Here is a 24,370-nt window from a genome sequence, read left to right on the forward strand (position 1 = left end):
ACGTCACGGGGCGGTGCGGCGGCGCGGGCGTAGTGCGTCATGGGCGGCCTGGCAGCTTGCGGCGTTGAGGTGTATACGCTTTGAGAGGGCCGTCGGGCCGCTGAGTCGGGACCTGCTTCGGGGGCATGAACAGAGGGGACGACGCCGAGATAGCGAGGTGAGTTTGGCCGGGGCAAGCCCCTGGCACGTAAGCGCCAGCCACGCGAGGGGTTCCTTAGAGGAGGCTGCCGTAACGAGACTGCTTCTCAGGCCCCGCCCCGGATTGTCCCGCCGCTGGCCCGGAAATAACAAGCCGAGTAATGACCCATCGCATCTGGGAATTTCGGGCGAGGAATCGGGAAGCCAGGATTCCAGGCTTGACCCCACCGTTACCGTTAGCTTTTTAGGAACAAGCGCCTTTGCTTCTCTGCTCTTCAATTTCCCCAGATGACTGTTTGTGGCTTCCAGGATAGTTGTAGGTCAGCGTGGTGCGGAGCGGGGGCGGGGGACTAGGGGAGGTAGGTGAAAAAGCGTTTTGTGAAGTCTTAATATAAGAGGCTGTCGCCATTGCAAACCCAAAGGATTTTGATTGTCGTATGCCATCCTGATCGCTTACCATACTTTACCGTTCGTAAGAAGTCCTGTGCTGAGCTGTCATGTATGTTGTCGTATTTAAACCTCATAACAACTCTTAAGATAGGGATAATTATGCCCCTTGTAGGAAGAAAGAAGAATCTGAGGCTCCGAATGGAGAAGTGGCTTGCTTCATTCATTCATTCGGTAACTACTGAGCACCAGCCAGGAGACAGGCAGTGTGCTGAGTGCCTGAGATGGAATCCTCAAAATAGGCAAGGCCCTGCCCTCTAGTAGCTTACATTCTAGTGAGGGAAGGGAAAGATGAAACAGTATATGACACATTTAACCGGTATTATATGGAAAGAAAAATGTAGCTATCATAGAGACGAACAAGATGCTCTGCTCTATGAGGGAAAACTTTTCTAAGGGGGGGACATTTAAGGGGTGATCATGACTTAGTAAAGTCACAGAATAACTGGGTGCAAAAGCCAGGATTTGAGTGCCTATCTTTTGGTCCTATATCCTGCACTCTTCCCACTAAAAATGGTTGCCTGGTGTGATATTAACCCCTGTTGGTATTGTTCCAGTTTTTAGACATGAGAAAATCAGAAGGTTCTATTATTCAAGTTTCATCTCAAGTATCATCTCCCACAGACATCTTCCCTTTCCGCTAATTCTAAAGTAGTCCATTCCTCCTTGTCAAATCCCCCTGCTTAACTGTGTTTGGAGCACTTAGCACACATTACATCTTGATTACTTATTTAGCTTTTGTCTTGTCCTGCTCCTCTTCCAAATATAAGCATCTAGAGCGCAGAGACTGCTTGTTCACTGCTCTGTCCCCAGTACCAAGGCACTGCCTGGAAAATAGAGGCTATGTAAAAAAATTTTTTGAATGAATGATCTGTAAGAAAGTAAAAGAAAAGGAAAGCAGGGAGAAAACAGAATGTTTCTCCTCTCCAGTTTCCACACCTGGGATTCTATTTATGCCTGTTTTACCTTTCTCCCAGGAAGGAGCAAACTGTGGCTTGTTCATTTCTGTGTTTTCATAGCCAAGGGTTTAGCAGTTAGTAGTCGACAGACAGAACAGATTGAACATGTGAGTGAGAGAGGAAGAAAAGCACCCTCATGTGTAGGTGTGTGTGTTAGTCATGTCCAGCTCTTTGTGACCCAATGGACTGTCATGTCCGACTCTTTTGAGACCCCATGGACTGTACCCCACCAGGCTCCTCTGTCGATGAAATTCTCCAAGCAAGAATACTGGATGGTTGCCATTCCCTTCTCCAGGGGATCTTCCGATTCTGGGATCAAATACTTGATCTCCCATATTACAGGTGGATTCTTTACCATCTGAGCCACCAGGGAACCCCTGTGTGGGGTAGATAGACACCTTTAACAAACAATTACCTGAAGGTTACTGTAGGCTTACTGTGTGCTAGCCTGTATAAGCTGTGCTGATATAAATAAAAGGTAATGGCAATGTTTGATATGTCAGCAGTTGTTATTAAGATGCAGCACTGATCTCGGAGGCCCTCCTGGTTTTATATGACACATTTTCTGTACCAGGGAGTTCTGAAGTCTGGCACAGCCTTCCATCTTCCCAGTCCTTTTATTTTTTTCTTTCTCTGCCATATTATACATTAAAGCTTGATTTTATGTCTGTGGTCTCATTTTTGGTCTTCTCAACAACTCTTAAGTTATGAGCAGGGTGAGGTGTATTATGTAGAGATGAGGAGACTGAAGCTAAGAGAGAAGTGGCTTCCTATTGGAAAAACCAAAAGTTGAAACCCAGCTTTCTGAGCTCAAGGTTCTTGCTCTTTCCATTACTGTCTTCATCATAACCCTCATCCTCCTTTTGTGACTGTGCAATGAGACATTTCAGGAACTAAACCTAGTAATAATTTAAGGTAAAATTAATTGAATGCTTCCCTAGGTGCCATGACTTGTTCTTAATGTTTTTGGTGTACCATCTCATGAATCCTCACAGCTCTTGATTATCCCAATTTTACAGATGAGGAAACTGAGGCACCAAGTGGTTAAGTAACTTGCCCAAGTTTGCAGAACTAGTAAACGGGGGGACTGGAACAACTAAGGAGAAAGTTAGTCTCTTCTTCCCGGTGTCTCCCAAAATATTAAACATTATAAGAGCTAATTGATTACTTACTGTTGTTCTTCCGTACCCATTCTCTTAAGTGTCATTAAGACTCTTTCTGGTGGTTTCCAAGTATTTTGGGTGACAGTTGTTGAACTGGTGTATCATGTCGCAACAGAGACTTTGGCCTCCTGCCCAGTCAGCCTCTGGCTTCAGAAGAAAAAAACTAGTTTCTGCACACAGAACTACACCCCTTTCATCTAAAATGGGAGCTTTTGCTCTCTGGCTGCTGGAGGAGCTGTCCCAAGGGAACTGGTGCTGGGGCCCTGGTTGTGGAATAACTGAGGGCTTTGAAGGGCTGCCCAGGACATGCCCTCCTTGAGTAAATGTTTGTTGAATTGAGTTTGAAGCCTCTTGTTCACAAAGTGTTGCTCCTTTCCTGTCTGAATGTTCACGTTTCCTTTAGTATTTCATAGGGATTGATGGAAGCAGAAACCAAAACTCTTCCCCTGGAGAATGCATCCATCCTTTCAGAGGGCTCCCTACAGGAAGGGCACCGGTTATGGATTGGCAACTTGGACCCCAAAATCACAGAGTAAGTCTAAGATACCTTAACTCACTACCTACAGAATTGGGATGCTCCTGGTGATGATATTCAGAAGAATTTTCAAGGGCTATTGCATATATTTTGACCCTGTTATTTTTTAATTATCTTTAAAGGGAATGTGATGCCGTTCTAGCCTGTTATCTTGTCATTTTTCTAATATTTGGACTCTTCTACTGCAAAGGCACAAACTTGAATACCCTGTGAACCATATATTCTTTTTCCTGCTTGCCTAAGATGTTCTCTTAGTTTCAACTATTTTGAATCTTTGTACCCACTGATGAGGAAATTATATCCTAGACCCAGCCATGGGCATACTTTTGTTACCTCAGATGAAGGAACAAGCAGAAGTATCAGTATTTTCACAAAAAGGCAGAGAGATACAACTTGACTCTAATTCGTGTTAAGCAGCCATGGAACCAAGGAAATTCATAAGGGATCTTAGAAATACCCCAGTTCCTTTGGTGTTCATTCATTCATTTATTGAATGATTTGAGTGCCCATTGTGTGCCAAGTGCCATGCTAGGCATTTTTCAAAGTTTTTAAATCTGAGGAGCCATCTCTTGTTAAAGTACAGAACCTATATGTAGAAGAAAAGCTCAAGAGCTACTCGGATTAAAGGGAGGACAAGGTGCTCCGGGTGCCTTTTGACAACAGTCACCCTTGCTTGGGTGGTCACTTACAGGGGTCCGTGGACGACTCTTGAAAAACCTCTGATCTGTTCCATCTCTTTTATCAGCAGATGAAACCGAGGTCCAAGAAATGGAAGTGCCTTGTCCATGGTGACAAAACTGATTGAATTGTCGCAACTCCCCACTCTTTCCATTGTAGATATTGTAATGGAAAGGAGTCTCTTAGCAGAGAGAATTGAGAGATTTTTCCTTAAGTAGGGACTGGTGATGGTTGATGGCAGGAGATCAAAGGGAAGTAGATTGAGCTGTACAGTGCTGGAAGTCACTTCCTTGGGGATGGTGTTAAAAGCATAGGGAGAAGAGACAAGGGAATCTGCTTGTTTGAGTCTGGGGGTCAGAGGAGGGGTATAAAAGGGTTGGGATTATGAGAGAGGAAAGAGATGTAAACTGACACATAAGGATCATGACAGTGTTCGGTTTCTTAAACCTGCTCAAGCTCAAATTGGCTCAGTGTAGGTGTTGTCGGGTCCCTCTAGGAAATATGGTATTTAAGATGTGTTGCCCCCTAATTATGGTACCTTGGTCACCAGGGCACTTCAATATAGACTGTGCATTTATTTTGACTCTCTTTATGGCTTGCGGCCTTGAGGATGAATGTATGACCTGCCCAAGCTCTCAGTTAATGAGGAAATTAAACAGAGAAGCCGTTTCCATCATCTAAAACCCAAGCTGTGAGAGGATGCTCCCAAGAGTGGTTTCCATTCCCACCTCTGCTTGTCTGAGTGGAAATCTGGAGCGTGGAAACAATGTCCATTGTTTTGGCTGCAATTCCCTGTAATGATACTCTTATTCTAATTGTATCCTGCTGCTTGTCAGGAAGGTTCAAATGGGCAACTGCCACCTCAGTTTGTATCATAAGTAGGAGTATATGAGTGTTTTCTTTAGTTGGAGCATGAACAGGAACACTGTATCAAAAACTCCTCCCCTGATATCTCTGTTCTTTTTACATCCATTACTCAAGATATCAAGGACCAGACAACAAATCAGGGCCTTGCTGGCTCCTCCTGTGGGTTCCTACCTCTGTATCACCAGAGATCATTTCTACTGTCTTTCATCTATGGATTCCTTATCTTAAAACATTTTCTCAATTAAACAAACTGATCTATTAAAATGTCTTCTTAAAGATATAACTACCAGTCGTAATTTATCAAATGCTTAGTGTGGCTTCATTTGGTTTACTTTATACAGCAAAGAAACCTAACATTGTAGTAAGGTAGGTCTTATCTTGTAGAAATACGTGATCTTCTTCCAAATTTCTGAAGTACATAAACTTCCAGATCCTGTTCCTTTCAAGGTGGGTGATGATGGACCTAGCCTAATTATTAAAGTGCAGTCATTCCCAAACATTGAAAAATGTTGAAACTTGTGTGAGCATGTGGTACCCAGCTTATAGTTCAGTCTCAGAAAGTATTATTTGAATTCAAATCTCTAAAAGTTCTGATGTCATGCTACACAATTTTTCAGAGCAGCCTCCAGTTTTTGTAATTAACTGGACACCACCACAGATCTCTCCTAGTTCGTGCTGTTTCCCTCTTGACAGACCCTTCTTATCTCTCTCTCCTACACAAGTCCCTACTCTGTCCCATCCCTCTTCCTGTTATCGTATATACTGACTTGAATGTCCCTCCTACACAAATGTTCTCTCACTTCTTTTTAGAAGACAAGTGGTGGTATATATTTACTGTCATGAGTGATTGGCAGTTAAAGCAAAAAACCTTTTCTACTCAAGTTTTTCAAAGTTTACTTCATAATAATTCTGTTCATCCTACATGTGTGTGCCTGGTATTAATCCGAGTCCTGTTCAAGTTACAGTAGGATGTCCATCAGCCTGTTCTCAGTAGGAGGTGCATTGCTGACTGATAGGAGGTGCATTGCTGACTGACTGTGAGCACTCTGATATTCTGTTTACACTGTAGCCTCAGTACCGACTGCTTTAGGCCCATGTTCCATGCCAGCAGTGTCTGTGTAACGATCTGGACTTAAGGGAATGATGACATACTCTTAGTTTTGGAGATAGCAGGTTGCATGCCTCTGTTCATTCCACTCCGTTCCGATTCCTCTCAACTATACTATGTCTGATAGTTCTTAACCTGTAAAGTGAGACTGTTCAACTGAATGTCTTCCAGCTCTAATATTTCATTAGTTTCTCTTATTTAAGCTTGTAGAAATCTTGTGATGCAAGTGGAACAGATAAATGTTTCCCTGTTTTGTAAGTAAAGAAAGGTAAAGAGTTGACTCAGTTCAGGAAAGCAGTTAATGATAGAACTAATTTCCCACCACCTAATTTAGTTATCTTTGCACAGTTTAACAGTCCACATAACTGGACAGTCGTGACCAAAAGCATCCTATTCTAAGTTTTTCAGTGTAAGGACTTATTTTAAATGTTATGGGGCACAGTCTAACCATAAGAGTAAAAATAACAACTTTAAACATCATTACTAGTGCCTTCAGTAGAGAAGCTGAACAAGTTACTGTCTTTAGACGTTATCTATTTTCCATACCATGGTTTCTTCTGAAAGGGTTAATTACTGCTTTCTTTTTCAAATACCAAATGTACTGTATAGAACGCCAAAGTAATAGCCACTGCATAAGAAGTATGAAAGAACAAAGTCAGCTGAAATTGTATAAGAAAGAACATTCCTGATGGAGGGTAAATCATAAATAAAAGAATACCAGTATTGGGTGAGTAGAAGGCAGTGGCACCCCGCTCCAGTACTCTTGCCTGGAAAATCCCACGGACGGAAGAGCCTGGTGGGCTGCATTCCATGGGGTCGCTAAGAGTCGGACACGACTGAGCAACTTCACTTTCACTTCTCACTTTCATGCATTGGAGAAGGAAATGGCAACCCACTCCAGTGTTCTTGCCTTGAGAATCCCAGGGACGGGGAGCCTGGTGGGCTGCCGTCTATGGGGTCGCACAGAGTCGGACACGACTGAAGCGACTTAGCAGTAGCAGCAGAACATCAGGAAGACCTTTTTGACTAAAGTCTTTTGTTAGTCACTCAAGTCATATCCAACTCTTTGCAACCCCATGGACTATAGCCCGCCAGGCTCCTCTGACCATGGAATTCTCCAGGAAAAAATACTGGAGTGGGTAGCCAACCATTCCCTTCTCCAGGGGATCTTCCCAACCCAGGGATTGAACCCGGGTCTCCTGCATTGCAGGCATTTTCTTTACCATCTGAGCCACTAGTGAAAGGGGAATTTGAATACTAAATGATAATGAAAATAGTAGTTGGAGAGAGAGAATGCCATCATATTGAGACAGGATCTGTAAAATTTATTCAGACAAGTTAGAATTTCATGCATCAATGGAAGAGACTCATGTGGGTGTTTGGCAGGAGACTGACATAGTGAAAGTGATGTTTTAGTAGGAAAATCAGACACCAGTGGTAGGATGAACAGGAGGGGCAAAGACAAAGATGCTGATTAGCTACAGACCTTCCATTAATATCACCCAGATAGAGACTGTGATCTTGGAGACCAGTGGGTGGAGTCTGAGAGATGAGGGAAATGACTGAAGAGGAGCTAAGAAGAGCTGAAGTCGATCACATTGTTTCTTGCCTGAGAAATGGAAAAGAATCATGTCCACATTGGCCAGTGGAATAGCTGGAGAGGGTCATAGTTTGTGGGGAGGAAGAGGACAGCCTGGGGTATATTAAGTAAACTTAAAAGCAAAGGAGAGGCACCTGGATGGAAATGTCCTTCTGATGTAGACTTTCAGAGCTAAATGCGAGGGATCATAAGTTCACGAGCATGTAAGAACCATACTTCCCCCTGAACACACCCCTGATTCTCTCAGCTCTTTCCTTATATTTCCATGCTGCTTCTTATGCTGACCCATGCTGCTGCTTGTGGTTTGATTTGCATGAAACAGCCTTTACTATTTGCTTATTCAAGTTGGAAACAAAATAAGACCATTTAATAACATATAGGGCATAGACTATAGAAACCCACCACCTGATAATTTCTATAAGTTCATAGTTTTCTCTAAAACAAATTGGGCATTAAAATCAATCTTCAGTGTCATTTTGTTGACTTCCCAGTACCTACAGCATCGCGTTAAATTCCCTCACTTAGCACAGGTCTTTGACGACCGGCCCCCTGCCCGCCTGTCAGCCTCCGCTCTTACTACGTAAGAGTCTTTTTCGCCGTTGTGTCTCCGCACAGGGCATTCACTAACCACCACCTTCTCTGTGCAGTACGTCCCCTTCATCTGTGTGCTCACATACATACTTCTGTGTGCAAGCTCATGCTGTTCTAAAATTGTCTGACTACATCTCTCTCTCATCGAACCAGAATGTCAGGTCTTTGAAGACAGAGACCTAGCTGTGTTCATCTGGATAGTTGGTCCAAGTGCCTAGTACAGTTCTTGACACATTAGAGGTGTCTATCTTAATCCAGTTCATACAGATTAATTTCCTCTGTGCCATCACGCAGGAAGGCCATTTTAAAAACCCATTTCAGACCACACTAATCATGGTGCAGAAGTATCTGTGGGACTGGTGTACCAGTTCTTCAGCTCCTAGGGCTGCAGGGCCCACATTTCATTAAGTGAGGCAGGGCTCTGATGAGCAACGGGCCCTCCTGTGTTCCGATAGCAGATAAAAGTGCTTGCAGATGTGAAAGCAAGAGTCTTCAGGCTTTTTTCACTATCAGAGCTTGCAGCCCCCATCTCCAGGAAGCAAAATAGTAAACACTTCATTCCTTTTGTTTTGGTGTTCCGATAATTTCAAGAAATTATCAAACAAGAAAAGAAATCCCGGAGAAGTTGAAAGACATGGACCTAAGCAGATGTTCCTGGAATCTTAAGGTCGCTCTTCTCGGGCAGAACGCATTTGTTAGCTTTTCAAAGAATAATCTGTCGGAGGTTTTTTTTTTTTTCCCTGAGTAAATTAAAATTCATTTCCTAGGAAATGCCGATTGCCTTACCTTCCTGCTATTAAGCAGAATGGAGCTAATGAAAAGATGACTAGCCCACAGTGGCCTTAGGTGGTTTAAAAAAAAAACAGGTTTGACCCACCATTCATGGCAACTGGTGCTGTGTTAAGGTTTGAATGGGTGTAGTAAGTGGAAGATGCAGCTGTGAATGAAAGACCCTGAGAGATTCTTCCAGCCCATCTGTCTGTGCATTTGAGAGACTCACCCTTGCCGTAAGCATGTTCAGAAACTCAAGTAAAACCAGAAATTTGCACTTTAGGTGTCTCCCTTTCCCCTAAAGAGTCACCTCATATATTCTCACTGGCAGTTGAGGTATCGAGATGGGAATTAAGAATTTGGAAACTAGAGGGTTACAGTTCTTTTCTCTTTCAAAACAGGTCTAAAGACCAGATTAATATCCACAGTATGCCTTGGGATCCTTGCATCCTGTCCCAAAATAAGACCTGTATTATGTCTTCCCTGCTCCACTGTGTCAGGCACCTGATCCAGGATAATGGGCTTGCTTATTGGTGTGCATTAGTCTCAAATTTAGTGTAGCTTATGATCCATTTCATATCTTTCTGCCTCCCAAAGGAGATTCTTACTCAAGAATAAAATCTTGATGAGTTTCTCCTAGAAAACAATGTGAATATAAATGCGGCTGTAACAACAGCCTTACTGACTCCCTGTGGGGTAGAATTCCCAGTAATAACAGATTTAGCATGTGGGCTGATACCTTTTTAGTATCACAGGGACAGCATTGTTTAGAGAAAGCCTTGACTCCATTTGAATAGTGCGGAGGATGCCAGGAGGAAGGCCAAAGGAAAAGGAAACGGGAGAGCGGTTGGTTTGTCTCACCCTCACATCAGATGACAGGAAGTCGGGATTGAGATTGGCCACAGCAACCTGTTAAGGCCACATCTGTTTGAATAACTTAAAAGCTCTATAGAAACCAAATAAATTTTAGGGAAAGGAATCCAAGAAGAGGGTGAGGGGCAGAGTGGCAGTTGAGAGCTTGGGGTGTACCTCCTGCCAGCAGTAAACGTCTTCCTTGGCCATATATATTCTCTATTCAACCACACGTGAATTGTGTTAAAGCAGCAGAGGTTGGGGAGTTACCCACAGTGGGATGATCTATAGGACCGGCCAGATTCCAGGCCTTCCCTGGTAGCTCAGCTGGTAAAGAATCCGCCTGCAATGCACCCAGTTCAATTCCTGGGTCAGGAAGATTCCGTAGAAAAGGGATAGGCTACCCACTCTAGTATTCTTGGGCTTTCCTGGTGGCTTAGACAGTAAAGAATCTGCCTGCAGTGTGGGAGACCTGTGTTGGATCCCTGGGTTGGGAAGATCCCCTGGAGGAGGGCTTGGCAACCCACTCCAGTGTTCTGGCCTGGAGAATCCCCGTGGACAGAGAAACATGGTGGGCTATAGTCCATGGGGTCGCAAAGAATAGGACACAACTGAGCGACTAAGCACAGGTTCCCCTGCTCATGTGAGACCGCCCTCCATCATGTTGCAGTTCCACATGGTCCTGTGGTTCAGTTGCATCAGGGCTGGAAACTCTTGGCCTCCATCATGTTGTGGTTCTACATGGTCCTTTCATTGAGTCGAATCAGGGGTAGAGACTCTCAAGCACTTACGGAAGTGCCACTCGCTGTGGTTTGGCTTTTGGCAGAGTTTGTCTCAAGTGCAAGTGGGAACTCATGATTTACTGTGAGATCCAATGGGGAAGTCTTCCGGATTGTTTTCTTGTTTGTGTGAATGAGTGTTACTTTGTTTATTTTTGAGGTAGGGTTGGCTTTGGCTTTGGGAGTGTGGGTGTGTGTTTCTGATGGAGTTACAGTTATTCACAAATACTGTGTCATTGCCAAGAAATTAAAAATAAATAAATCGACACTATTTTTGAACTTTTCTCCTAAAAAAAAAAAAAAAAGCAAATGGTGCTTGTGGGCCAGACAGCTGTTTGTTAGGTGTGGTTTTTTTGTTTGTTTGTTTGTTTGGTATTTTTGTGCTGGACAGACACAGAGCCATGACAATTCTAGTTCCCATTCCAAATAGAGGCAAACAACTCTGCTTGCCAGATAAACTAATGGTGCAGTTTGGAGGAGAGCCGGCAAGGGGGGCGGGGGTGGCGGTGGGGGGTGAGGTTTTTGTCCCTGGGGTAAATTATCTCCTGCTTTTATCTTGCACTCAGGCTGAGTGGCAACCAGACTCCCAGAGCGTCTCAGGGGCTGTTCTTTCTCCACAGATACCATCTCCTCAGGCTGCTGCAGAAGTTTGGCACGGTGAAGCAGTTCGACTTCCTCTTCCACAAGTCAGGTGCTCTGGAGGGACAGCCTCGAGGGTACTGTTTCGTCAACTTTGAAACTAAGCAGGTAGCTGAACTTCTCCCCCTTACCCAGTGCTTAGCCTCTTGTAGTTAATCTTTGCAGCCCTCCTGACTGCTCGAATAGCAGTTCCTTGTGGGCAGGAGCCATGTCTGACTCGCCCCCATATGCTGGGCTCTGAGTCCTAAAGGAGACCCTCAGGCAGCAGCCGAGTTAGCGGCCAGCTTTCAAAGTCTGCCCTTGACCGGCTGGCAGGCTGAGGCGGCTGACCTACTTTCCTGGCCAGATGCTCTGGGGTACCCACACTAAGCACATGGATGTCCTCCTCCCTGTTCTCTTTTGTTTGGTTCTTTCGTGGCTGGCCAACAAAGCTGCCTTTTCTTTCAGAGTTTGGCCCCATGGTGCAGAAACCCTCCCTGTCTGTGGTGAGCCACCCACAAACTCTCTTTTATTTTGATTTCTTAAAAATGTATCCTCCTCCTCAACATCTCCGAATAAATGTGGACAAGTTTGAATATATACAGAAAAAGAGAGCGCCAGCTTCAACCGTGGTGTGTCCACGATCTACTGTTAAAATGTAGTCCTGAGAGTGGACATGCATTGATAAAGGACTTGAATTTGAATGTTACTTAATATAGAGACACTGTTTATAGTTCCGTGACTATTAGTGATATGTGAGAATGTTGCCTAGTTTCTGTTTTACTAATGATAATTGTATTTGGATATTTTTCCTATAAAAGTAATACTTGTTTCTTATAGATAAAATATAGATAAGTAATTTCATATATTAGTCTAAAACCCAGAAATAATCAGTTTTCAATATTTAGTTATATATCTTTCTAGTCTCTTCTTTCTTCACATTCACACACACATATACATAAAATGACAAAAACACATGTGCACAATTTAAAAGAACACATGTACAGCTTTTAACACACAAATAGGATCATGTATCCTATTTACCACTGAAAGTAAATTAAAATTTTTCCTGTCATCCAGTACCCATCAAGATAACATTCTGTATCATATTGTGGTTTCACTGGTGTAGCTATAGATAGATGTAAAAATTCACTGATCTATAATACATTTTATTATTTAGGCCTCAGTTTAAAAACTAACCAGTATCATCTTTGATGACTGCATAATATTTTATTCTGTGAATATGTGATAAGTTACATATCTAACCTCCAAATGTGTAAGCAATGTGGTGAACATCTCTAGCTCTATGTGAATATTTACTGTATTCATGGAAATGGAGTGGTTGTCAACAAAGGCCATGAATTTTTTCCTTAATATGACTGCCAAATTGCCTTCAAGAAATAATGTGTCAGTATGTTCTGAGACTATCTGAGAATATCATTTGTCCCTACCAGTGCTAGGGATTTCTTAAAACTTTCCTCTAATTTTTGCAAATGTGATAGGCAATAAATGATACATTATTGTTGTAATTATTCAAGGTTTATTTTTTTTTGAGGGAACTGAAAGTGTGCTCTATATAGTTTGTATTCTAAAATACTTAATTCTTCCCTAATGATAGAGTGTGTTGAGGATTTTTACATGATCACTAAAATCATTGGTCATGTTGAAGATAGATATTGGTTTAAAAACACTAAATTGGAAGTTACAAAGATTATTTCTGGCTCTTTTATTTATTAACTTTGGGCAAGTCTAACTTATTTTGACCTCAGTTTTCATCTAAAAATGGAAATTAAAAATACACACCCTCCTTACCTTTTAGGAAGTTAAGAGAGTAGGTGAGGGTTCATATGAAAGCATATTTGGCATTTAATAATACTGTTGGATACATGAATTTTGAACAAGTTAGAAAGATAGGAAATTATTTTTAAAACTATTTATCACCTGCTGGCGTCTTATGACTATTGATGCTACAGAATTAACAGTGTCATGTAAATTCTAATTCACTAAGTGAAACTTAAAAGAAGAATAAAATATCTCCTCTGTCCCTCTAACTCTGTGTGCCATAGTGAGGCACAGATGCCAGTGAGTACCCACAGTGGGTACTCAGATATCTGTTGGATATCATACTGGTAAGACCCAGAGGAATAAGAGAATCACCAGTAAAACCAGACTAGAATGTTTTATGCTGAGGCCTCGGACTCTCCTTGTTCCTCTTCCTGTTCCTTAACAGGCTCTTCACTCCCAGTAAATGTGGGTAACACTTGGCCGAATGCCTCCTGGATACAAATGGAGCGGAGGAGGCTTGGCAGGATGGAAAAGTACAGCCAGGCTTCCTGGGAATGTCCTCGAGTGCCTATTATCCAGCCTCAGGAATTCCTTTCAACCTCGTTGCTCCCGTATCTGATGGGGAAAGGGTCAGGGAACTTCTGGCTCTGAAAGCCAGGTGCAGAGATTGGCTCACACAGATACCTTGCTCATAGCCTCTTTGACTCACTCCTGCTTTTTCCGGCCTGGTTTCCTTCACTCCCATATCCTTTGAAGCCCTGTAGCTTCACTGTAGCTCACTTTGGATTCAGGGTGTATCAGCCCTGGTCCAGGATATAGTGTCAGAGTCCCCAGGAGGAGTACACTTTCTTGACGTAGTAGATGTTACTCTTAACTTACAGAACTGTGTAGAAAGATATCACCCAGTAGGGACAACACTGTTAACTGACGCTGGTTGAGTGCACACCATGTGCTCCATTCTTTACATGTGCTCTTCGACTCCTCTGACCACTTCGGAACAAGCAGTATCCATATTTTACAGGCGAAAAAGCTAGTATCCAGAGAGATGAAATGACCTGTTAAATATTATACTGCCAATAAGTGGCAGGCAAGATTTAAATTTTTGTTTGACTGGGTTTACAAAATCTCATGCCCAGGCAGGATTTAAATTTTTGTGTGAGTTTACAAAGTCTCAGACCATTTTTATTATTCTGCCTTTTTTTTTCCCCTTGTAAATCCTTTGCCACTTGTTTACCAAAACAATAAGAAATTCAGCCATCAAAGCTAGTGAGACATTTGAGTCTTCTACTGACATTAATCCCTTTCCTGAACAGGAAGCAGAACAAGCCATCCAGTGTCTGAACGGCAAGCTGGCCCTGTCTAAGAAGCTGGTGGTGCGCTGGGCACACGCTCAAGTGAAGGTGAGTCTAACGGGCTAGAAAGACTGCATCAGCTTGTCCTGAATGAGGCTTTGAAAAGACAGTTGTCCACTCGCCCATTTGCATCCCAGCCTCTGCACATCTGGAACAACCACACGCTGGTCTCCTCCTTGTATTCACCATGTGTGTTTCCAGATTTTTCTTTTGAGAAACATCTCAGGAGGGATTAAGTTCCTTCGCCGTTTCCCTCCACATACCCACAGATTCTGTTTTTGATTGATTTTTCCATGTGACTGATTTGTCTACTCAGACCTCTATCATTTATTTATTTATTTTTGGTAGGAGTTCTTTAGAGGAAAAAATGTATTTATTTTTTAAATTAGTTGCTTTAGGCATTATTAGACTCTTCCCAGCCTCTCAGTTCTGTGGCAAGTTTGAATTGTTTATGCTAAATACTTGAGAAATGGGTAGTTTGTAAGAGTGCTTAAAGCACTGGCATTTCCTTACTCGAGAGATTTTGAGAGTTATTTGTGGGACTTGCAATGCCTGTATTGACTCCAAGGCCCAAGCAGTGGTAAACTGCCGTGTTCATCTCCTAGTTATTCTCTTGGGAAAATGTGCTGGAAAAGCTACAACCATTGAAAAAGAAAAAAGAAGGAAAGAATGGTATTCTGTTTCAGCCAGCACAGGTGAAGTATGCGTTTACACTGGAGCAATCCACAGAGTTGCTTCTCTACTTCCTGCACTGTGGTCTTAACAGACCTGCCTGCAGAGGTTTGTTACAGCCAGATTCGGAGCCTCAGTCTTTATAAACGACCGTAATGCTTGATCAGAGACTCCACCCAGCAAGCTCCCCAGAAAAGAGTCACCAAAATAAAGACATTCGAGTTCAGTGTCGAAGCTCAAAAACAGATTGCAGACAATTCGGATCTTTTTGAGTATTCAGGATTTCAGGTAATCACAGAGCCTTCTCAATTTCCAGGATCCATCACCTTAAAAATAGAAACAACAAGGAAAATTTCTAAATGCTTTTTTATTCAAAAGAAAATCAAGTCTCATTTGCCAGACTGGCTATCATCTTCTCATCCTGCATGTCTTTCTGACCAGAGACTCCTGATTGCTCTTTAAAAGAAGTATATAATTATCTGACATCAAATAAACTGTACTTTCCTGGAGAATGTTTTCTGTATCAGTGGCTGAAAGCCATTACTAGTTCTCTTCTCCACATAAACCTGTGAAGAATTGAATGTTATGGTTGTTACTTTGCAGCAATCAAGCAAAACTTTAAAATGCTTGGAATAAAGCGAAATAACTATTGGAAGAAGTGACATGTGACAGAATCAGAACGTGAGAGGGCATTCCTGCTGTGTAGCTGTACCGTCTCTGAATTTAGAGGTTGAAATTCTTTCTCCACCAAATGAGGAGGATTATTGGGTAGATGGGAAGCCTCATCTAAATTTCTTTTTCTATGTTTATGACCTTTATGCTAAAGCTGGACTTCTGTATTAATTCTGAACACAAAGCAGACCTAAGATTGTCTAGAAACAATCTAACAATGGGCTTCCCTGGTGGCTTAGTGGTAAAGAATCTACCTGCCAACGCGGAAGACTTGGATTTGATTGTCTGGGTCGGGAAGATCCCCTGGAGGCGGAAATGGCAACTCTCTCCAGTATTTTTGCCTGGTGACAACCCATGGACAGAGGAGCATGGTAGGCTACAGTCTCCACGTGGTCACAAAGAGTCAGACATGACTGAGAGACTGAACACACATGCTGTCTAAGGATACACTGATAAGATTAGGATTTCTGAACACATGTATTACAGTAAAGGGCTGGTTTCTGCCTGAGTGGGGTAATTTGCCTTTTTTCTTACTTTCAGAGATACGATCATAACAAGAATGATAAGATCCTTCCAATTAGTCTTGAGCCGTCCTCAAGCACTGAGCCTGCGCAGTCTAACCTAAGGTAAGAAGGTGTCCTGTAGGAAGACACAAGTATTGCAAGAGCTGGAGCCATTTCTTCATTGTGGCACTAGAAACCCTACAGACCCTTTAGAGTGGAGCCTACTAACTTTTGCCACGCTGAGAGATGTGTGCAGTTTAGTCTCCAGAATGTCACCTCCCTCCATACCCACAAGAGTGTGTACCAGCTGTTTACACAGTTCATACACACAAAAGAGGCTGGGTATACCTACCACATACCAGCTATTATACTTGGCACTGGGAACACAGAGGTAAATCAGATACAGTCCTTGCTATAAAACAAGCATTTTAATAAGGCCTTGATTATCTTCAACGTTTGTCATTATACACTAATTCCTCCCCAACTATGAGTTCCTTTATACAGAATTTGGGTTTGCAGCACTTTAATTTTATCTACCATTTCAGCAAATGTAACAGTTTTGGTTCCAGTACCTACAAATTGTCAGTTACTTCCTTGGAGTTAATTCAAAACAGAAGGAGCTGAGGGTTGAATAAAGAAAGGGGAAGTTAAGGGTGAGCAGAAGTAGAGGGGCTGACTTTGCACGATAGCCTAGGGAGAAATGTTAACAAGAACAAAAGCTGAGATTTTTGGAGCTTACTATGAAGCAGGCTCTGTGCTAAACACTTTACATGTTGTATGTCACTGAAGTATAAAAATTCTGGTGAAAGTACTTTGTATTCATTTTATAAACAAAGAAACTGAAGTTTAGGGAGGTATCTTGGCCAATATCACACAGGTTGAAAATAGCAGAGTACAGATTCAAAGCCAGGTTTACTGAACTTGAGAATTCAGTCTTTCAGTTACTGCTTGCAAGAAGCTCCAGGCTGTCAGTACAGGACTGCAATTCTAACACCTGCTCCGAGAAAGGGAAAGATGTGTGAAAGAGCACCAGCCTCTCATATGCATCCGAAATCAACACGTCATAGAGTCAGGAAAGTGATACCTGTTTGGACAGAGGGTTAGGGTAAAAAAAAAAAAAAAACTTTTCTGTATATTATCTGCACCAAACAGAAGAGATTTACAAGCATCTCATTAAACTGCAAGGAGGGGTGATCCTGAAATGTTTCCAGGAGTAATAAAATTGATAGTTAATTTTATAGTTACCAATTTGTCTAATATCATTGATGTTTTCTTACTTTTGTGCTGCTTTATTTTGTACTCCCCCAATTTTTTTTAACTAATAACTTCACTAAGTTCACTAGGAGCTTATTTCCGCTGTCCTATTTTCCCCGTAAGATTAAACCTCGTCAGTCACTGGTTTCGTGGAGGTTTTTGTAAATCTAACTCCTCTTGGGAACAGACGACTGCACTGATGCTTGGTGATCATGGTACTGTGAAAGCCTTTCGTTTCCTTCACTCTTTGTTCTTTTTACTAAATAATCTAGCCTGGTGTTTTCCATTTATCTTTTAATCCAGAGAACCTCAGCTTACGTGTTTTGATTAACATCTATACCTAATTAGAGAAGGTTGTTTTCCCTGGGACCCATACAGAACGGATGGCTGGCTGTTAAATTTTCCATTAATGGAAAAGGTGTGGAATGCATCTCAGTGAGATTTCAGAGTTCTTTTTTATGGCAACTAAGTTTTTTAATTTTACATTGCCCATGTAAAATCTTGAGTATATGCAGATATATGCTTTTTGAGGATTTCTTAAAGGCTATGTATACATTCCCTCCCAAGTTTCTATCCCTGACTGTAGACTGTTGACAGAGTCAAAGTGGAAACTAAAGGAAGCCATAAGCCAAAAAATACTCTAGTTGAGTGTGTTGCATTCTGACCTAGGGATAGTGGTGTCCTTGATCAGAAGGAAATGCCTCACAGCTTCCACAGTGTCTCCTCATCCCTTCTCTCTAATACATGGCTACTCAGCTCCCAGCCTAATGAAGAGGAAAAAGCAAGGCCTGTGATGATGAACTGGGCTTGAATCCTGGCTCCACGATTTGTTAGCTATGTGAACTTTGGTTGAATCACTACCCTTCTGCATTTGTTTATCTATAAAATATGGTCCGTGTAGTCAAAGTTATGGTTTTTCTAGTAGTCATATGTGAGAGTTGGACCATAAAGAAGGCTGAGTGCCAAAGAGTTGACATTTTTGAGCTGTGATGCTGGAGAAGTTTCTTGAGAGTCCCTTGGACTGCACAGAGATCAAACCAGTCAATCCTAAAGGAAATCAGCCCTGAATATTCATTGCAAGGACTGATGCTGAAGCTGAAACTCCAATACTTTGGCCACCTGATGCGAAGAACTGACTCATTGGAAAAGACCCTGATGCTGGGGAAAATTTGAGGGCAAGAGGAGAAGGGGGCAATAGAAGATGAGATGGTTGGATGGCATCACTGACTCAGTGGACATGAGTTTGATCAAACTCAGGGAGATAGCGATGGATAGAGAAGTCTGGTGTACTGAAGTTCATGGGGTTGCAAAGAGTTGGACACGACTTGGGGACTGAACAGCAACAACAAAAATGTGGTTGATAACCCTCGAAATACTGTTGCAAGGATTAGAAACAGTATAAGTAAAATGCTGGGCACACTTCCTGGCTCATTGTAAGTGCTCTGTAAATGATAGCCTAAACACACATTTGTCAGTAAAAAGGGACTTCGTACGATTTCAGGGATGTTTTTTCCATTATTATTCAATGATTCAGAAGGTGGTACTGTATAAGAAAGAGTTCATAGTATGGCTCTGGAGTCCAGCTCTATTCAAATCTCAGCTCTGCCACTTACTAGCTATGGGCACTAACCTTTCTATGCCTTTTTTTCTTTGTCTGCAAATGAAGAATGTAACCTACATGAATTATTTCTTCCATTTTTATTGTGGTAAATAATATACATTTACGCATAATACAGCATTTACCATCTTAACCATTTTTAAGTGTACAGTCCAGTGGTATTAAGTACATTCATAATGTACAACAATCACCACCATCCAGCTCCATAATTCTTTCTCTCTCGTAAAACTGAAGCTCTGTACACATTAAACAATCACTCCCCATTCCCACCTCCCCCAAGTCCCTGGCAACCATCATTCCACTTTCTGTCTCTGATTTTGACTGCTCTCTCAAGTATTTCATTTAAGTAGAATCATACAGTATTTGTCTTTTTTGTGACTGGTTTGTTTCACTTAGCATAGCGTCCTCCAGGTTCTTCCATATTGGAGCTTATGTGTCTACCACATTTTGCTTATCTATTCTTACTTCAGTAGACACTTGGGTTGCTTCCGCAGTTTATCTGTTGTGAATAATGCTACCATGAGCATGGGAGTATACATCTCTCTCTCAGACTCTGCTTTCAATCCCTGTACAAGTTATCTTTGAGGGCCTACTGTCTGCAGGTACTAAGATGCTGAACAGTGTTGGTGTCTGAGGTTTAAGTGTAATAATATACAAAGTATTCCTAACAGTGTCTTACAGAAAAAGCTTAATAGATGTTTCACCCTTGATCTCTTTCCTAAAATAAGAACAGTTATTTTTGTGGGGGGTTTTTTTCTCCCAAATAAAACTGTATTCCTTTTGTTGTTCTTATTTATTTATTTATTGGCTGCACCCAACGGCTTGTGGGAAATCCTGTTTTCTATGAAATGTTTGTATGTTTGTGTTTGAGTGTCTTGTTGTTTCTCTGATATGCCTGAGAGCCACAAAGAAGATGAAATACATAGGTATTCTCTTGAATGTATGCAGGCCCACTCTGATGCTCTGCTGTCCTTTTTCCAGTGTCACTGCAAAGATCAAAGCCATCGAAGCAAAGCTGAAAATGATGGCAGAAAATCCTGATGCAGAATATCCAGCAGCGCCTGTTTATTCCTACTTCAAGCCACCAGATAAAAAAAGGACTACTCCTTATTCTCGAACAGCTTGGAAATCTCGAAGATGATGGTTATGAATGACTGCTCTCCACACCTGAGACCCTCTGCCTTTGTACTTGTAGCTGTGAACAGTACTACCCGACAGAGCAGTCACATGTTAGCGTTTGGTAACATAACATTTTTGGATGTCCTTCTTATGGATGTTTCTTCCCTGAAGTATGTGTGGAATTGAGCATCATCCAGAATAAATAGGATTTTATCCAAAACTGTGACTTGAATGCTGGGATGCTCTAGTTGGCTCATTTGTTTGGATTTGTAACTCCAGAAACATTATATAGTGTGCCAGAAAGAAAGGCAAAGACAAAGAACGTTATCATTCAAATCAGGAAACTTAATTTATTAAGAGCTGTCTTTAAAAAAAAAAAAAAATTTTTTCTGTGCTCAGTTGTCTTTACAACATAAAGAAAAAGTAAAAAAAACAAGGGAGGGAAGTAAGAAATTTTGAATCATGCTCGAAACTGCTGTTCCAGAATTTTCTATGGAAATCCCTCCAACTGGACTGAAAAGAAAAAGTTCTTGGCAAAAAGAGCTGGTTCTTTGAGCAAATGTTGTGGTAATCTGTTAAAGAATTATGCTTATTGTTTCAAAATCCCAATTAGGAAAACATGGTGTATATCTTTTAAAAGTGTTTGCGTCGACAAAACTGTAGACCGAAATTTAGCATTTTGTACCACAGCAGAAGTCCTGTTTGAAAATCCAACTTGTATTCTATCGTGATCATTTTTTTTAAAAATCTAAATAATCCTGCCTTCTATAATACCAAATGTCATTATTAGTGTGGGACTTTTAAAGTTGCATTTATTGCATGAGATTGTTTTAATAGCATGAGAATGTTCTGTTTGGAATTATATCATGATCAATCTAAATAGAAAAGCAGATATCTTTGAAAACTTAAACATTGCTATATTGATTCTCTATCAAACTTATACCTTACCTTTATTAATAACTGTGTAGGGGTCTGAGTAGAAGAAATTGTCTCGTGTGGGGTGCGATGGGGACACACAGTGGACACGGAAAGTCAGTGGAGCAGACACTGCTCTGGCACCAAGATTGCAATGACCTCATGTTTTATGTGGTTTATAAAGGCTTGAAAGATTGCATGACTTTAAAACAATTCTTCATTTGTAGAACCTACTTCTCAGATATTTTTTGCCACTTTGAACACTTTGAGTATAACAGCAGAGGAAGAACAACCGCTGATCTGGGAGTCTGTTCCTGTCAGCACTGCTGGTTGGTCATTTTGGTGCCAGGTGGACAGGCTGTTTCACTGGGGAGCACCATTGCTTCTTCAGCATGAAATCATTTTGTTACTCAAGGTGCCACTCAGCGATTACAACTGTTTACTGTCATTGTTCCCATCGAGAGGAGGCTCTCATTGTAGGAGCTTAAGTCTTCCTATGAGCAGAAATGAATTTAAGACACTTGAACCAAAACTTCAGCATGGTGTAGTGTTGTAATTCACAGAAGGGGTTCAGAGAAATTCCTGTCACCTTTCCCAAGCTAAAACTTTTCAGATATCGTTTAGTGTTATTCTGCCTGCAAAACTCAAGAGCTCAGTGTAAGATGCAAGTAACTCTCTTTCTGTTTGGGGGATAGTTCAGGGAAGTGGGAGCATTATCTCCCATTTTTCTGGTGACTTCTCTAAGAATGTAGAATTCACCATTTTACCCTTGAGGTCCTCTAAGAGCTATGGTGGAATAGGACTTAATGCAAAATAAATAGTCTTCTATTTTTAATAGGAACTTAGAAAATACTTAACTTTGGATTATCTAGAGTTGTTTCCTTTAGAAACCAGAGCTATTTATTTGTATTTAAAGCAATGTTTATTATTTGTACCGATTCGTACTCCTTTGTGTGAATAAACGCGAGACAGTGTCTGTGGTTGTGTCTTGTCTCGTCCGTCTCCTGCACTGAAGACTGCAGCTCTCCAGGAGGCTTGTTCCTCCTGTGGCCATGGAGGTGTCCAGGCAAGGTGCTGCTTCTAAGTGCCTTCTCTGATCCCAGAGGCAGGTCTCTGCACCCTTTGTGCCTGCCTCCTTCTGTTAGAGATGAGCAAAGAGACTAGCTGTTCTCACTGTACATCTAACTGTTCCCAAAAAAGTTGTTAATGGAGGCCCCTGAAGTAGGAAAATGTGTTTGGTCCCTCTTTCAAAGTAGGGTTTCAGAAGAATAAAAGTACATGTTATAAATATGCTGAAAGCAGTGTGGTTAAAGGTTTGTTAAATATGAGTGTTAACTTGGTAAACTCCTTGTTATGAGGTTATCTGTACTTTAAAATTATTTGTTGGCTTACTGTTTTGCTAAAATTATGTCACAGTTTTGATTTTTACAAGAGTGAAGAATTGAGGGGCATATCTCCTTAATCTCAGCTCTTCTTTATCCCTTGCAAAATGTAACCCTAACCAGTAGACTTTATGTAACTGGAATCTCAATGTTAGGAGAAAAAAAATCACACGAAAGATTTTTCAAAGCATATCAAAAATCAGCAGCAGCAGTTTTGTAAAACCAGATATTCTAGAGCTGTTCCCTTGTCTATTAAGGCGTGTACAGATACTTTCTAAATCACCAAGTATATCTACATTTTTAATACTACTGTATAAAAGAATAAGATTAATTCTTACCTTACAAGTTAATGTTAAATAGTTCCTTTCTGTAATCATTATGTTCCTAAAAATGATTTGATTCTACCATATTTATCCTTGATTTCTCTTTTTTTCTCCTGTTCCTTCTACCCAGTCCTTGAACAAATCCTGTCAACTCCACATTGAAAATACATCTTGAAAAAATGTTTAAAAAACCTCATCTTAAGTCCAATCATTTTACTATTGCAGTACCTGCCTAATTATCTCCCTGCTTCCACCCAGTGCCTCCACCTTAACCAGAGCAATCCTTTCCCCATCTGAGCATGTCATTCCCTTCCATGGGCTTTCTGCCACACCTAGAATACAATCCAAAGACCTAAGTGACTTGTCCCTGACAACCTGCCTGACCCTATAAGCCTCTTATGCGTTTTGTTCACTGTGCTCCAGCCTCAATGGCTTCGCTACTCCTTGAGTGCTAGGAGGTCCTACCATGAGGCCTTGGCACTGGCTGTTCACAGAGTCCATTCCCTTATTTATTCAAGTCCCTGTTCAAAGGACCATGTTCAAGAGGCTACCTGACCTCCCTATCTAAAATCAGCCCTGTCACTTCTAATCACTCCCCCTTCATTTTCTAAACAGTCCTTGTCACTACCTAACATCATATACAAAGTTACTTTCTCTCTCTTGCGCGCATGCTCTCTCTCTCTTTTTTTTTATTAGAATGTAAGTTCCCTGGGAGCAGGAACTTCTGTTCACTGCTATGTCCCAACATTGAAAACCATGCCAGGTAGGGACTTACGTGAAGTCCAGTGATTGGGACTCTCAAGTTCCCAATGCAGGGAGTACAAGTTCAATCAGTGGTCAGGAAACTAAGATCCCATATGCCACACAGTGAGGCCAAAAAAAGAAAAAATGCCAGGTATGTAGTAGATGCTGAATAAATATTTGTTGATGAAAAGTCAGAATCGTGGTACTTGAGAACTGAAGGGCCTTGAGAGGCCCTCCCACATAATGTCCTCACTGTCCAGATGGGAACAGCACAAACAGAGAGAAAGCGACTTGGCCAGGATCACATTGATAGGAGAGCATTAGAATCCTAGCCCAGTGTTTGTTGCATCAGCAAACTGGCCTGTGCCCTCTTTTCGTACAGCCCACAGAGCTAAGAATGGCTTTTACATTTTTAAATGGTTGAGGAAAAAGTCAAGAATACTATTCTGTGACACATGAAAATTAGATGAATTCTGAATTTCAGTGTCCATAAATAAACTTGTATTGGAACATAGCCATGTCTATTCATTTACATATTGTCCATGCTGATTTTCCCACTACAATTACAGAGTTTAGTGCAACAAAGACTGTATGGCTCACAGAGCCTAAAATATTTACCATCTGGCCCTTCATGGAAAAAATTTGCCAACCCCTGCTCTGAAGTTTATTCCATTCATGGAAATGTCTTTCTAAACCTTTTTGGTGTCAACAGTTCCGGTGTTAAAAGCAAATCAAAGCAGCACAGAGGCAATAAAATGGTGTCAGTTCCTTATCACATCTCTGGACCCACTTATGTCTCATCTTTTGGGATGGAGAACTGGCTGTCCAAGCCTCATAGCGTCACTGTACTGGAAAAAAAAAAAAAAAAACTATACAACTATAGGCTAAATTCCCTCATCCTACAGGTGAGGAAACCAAGGCTCAA

General features: G+C 41.5%; 1 protein-coding gene across 1 annotated transcript; it reads left to right on the top strand.

Annotated features, from left to right (window-relative positions):
- Positions 1-6: 6 nt before the first annotated feature.
- On the top strand, positions 7-21,972 carry RBM18 (RNA binding motif protein 18). The gene is made up of 6 exons (XM_010852027.1): positions 7-157; positions 3,111-3,239; positions 11,109-11,235; positions 14,205-14,291; positions 16,128-16,213; positions 19,944-21,972. Exons 2-6 carry the CDS (start codon positions 3,127-3,129, stop codon positions 20,101-20,103), a joined length of 573 nt encoding a protein of 190 aa, XP_010850329.1. The 5' UTR covers positions 7-157; positions 3,111-3,126; the 3' UTR covers positions 20,104-21,972.
- Positions 21,973-24,370: the final 2,398 nt, after the last annotated feature.

This window comes from Bison bison, unplaced genomic scaffold (assembly GCF_000754665.1).
Source record: "Bison bison bison isolate TAMUID 2011002044 unplaced genomic scaffold, Bison_UMD1.0 scf7180017864307, whole genome shotgun sequence".
NCBI classification, from domain to species: domain Eukaryota; kingdom Metazoa; phylum Chordata; class Mammalia; order Artiodactyla; family Bovidae; genus Bison; species Bison bison.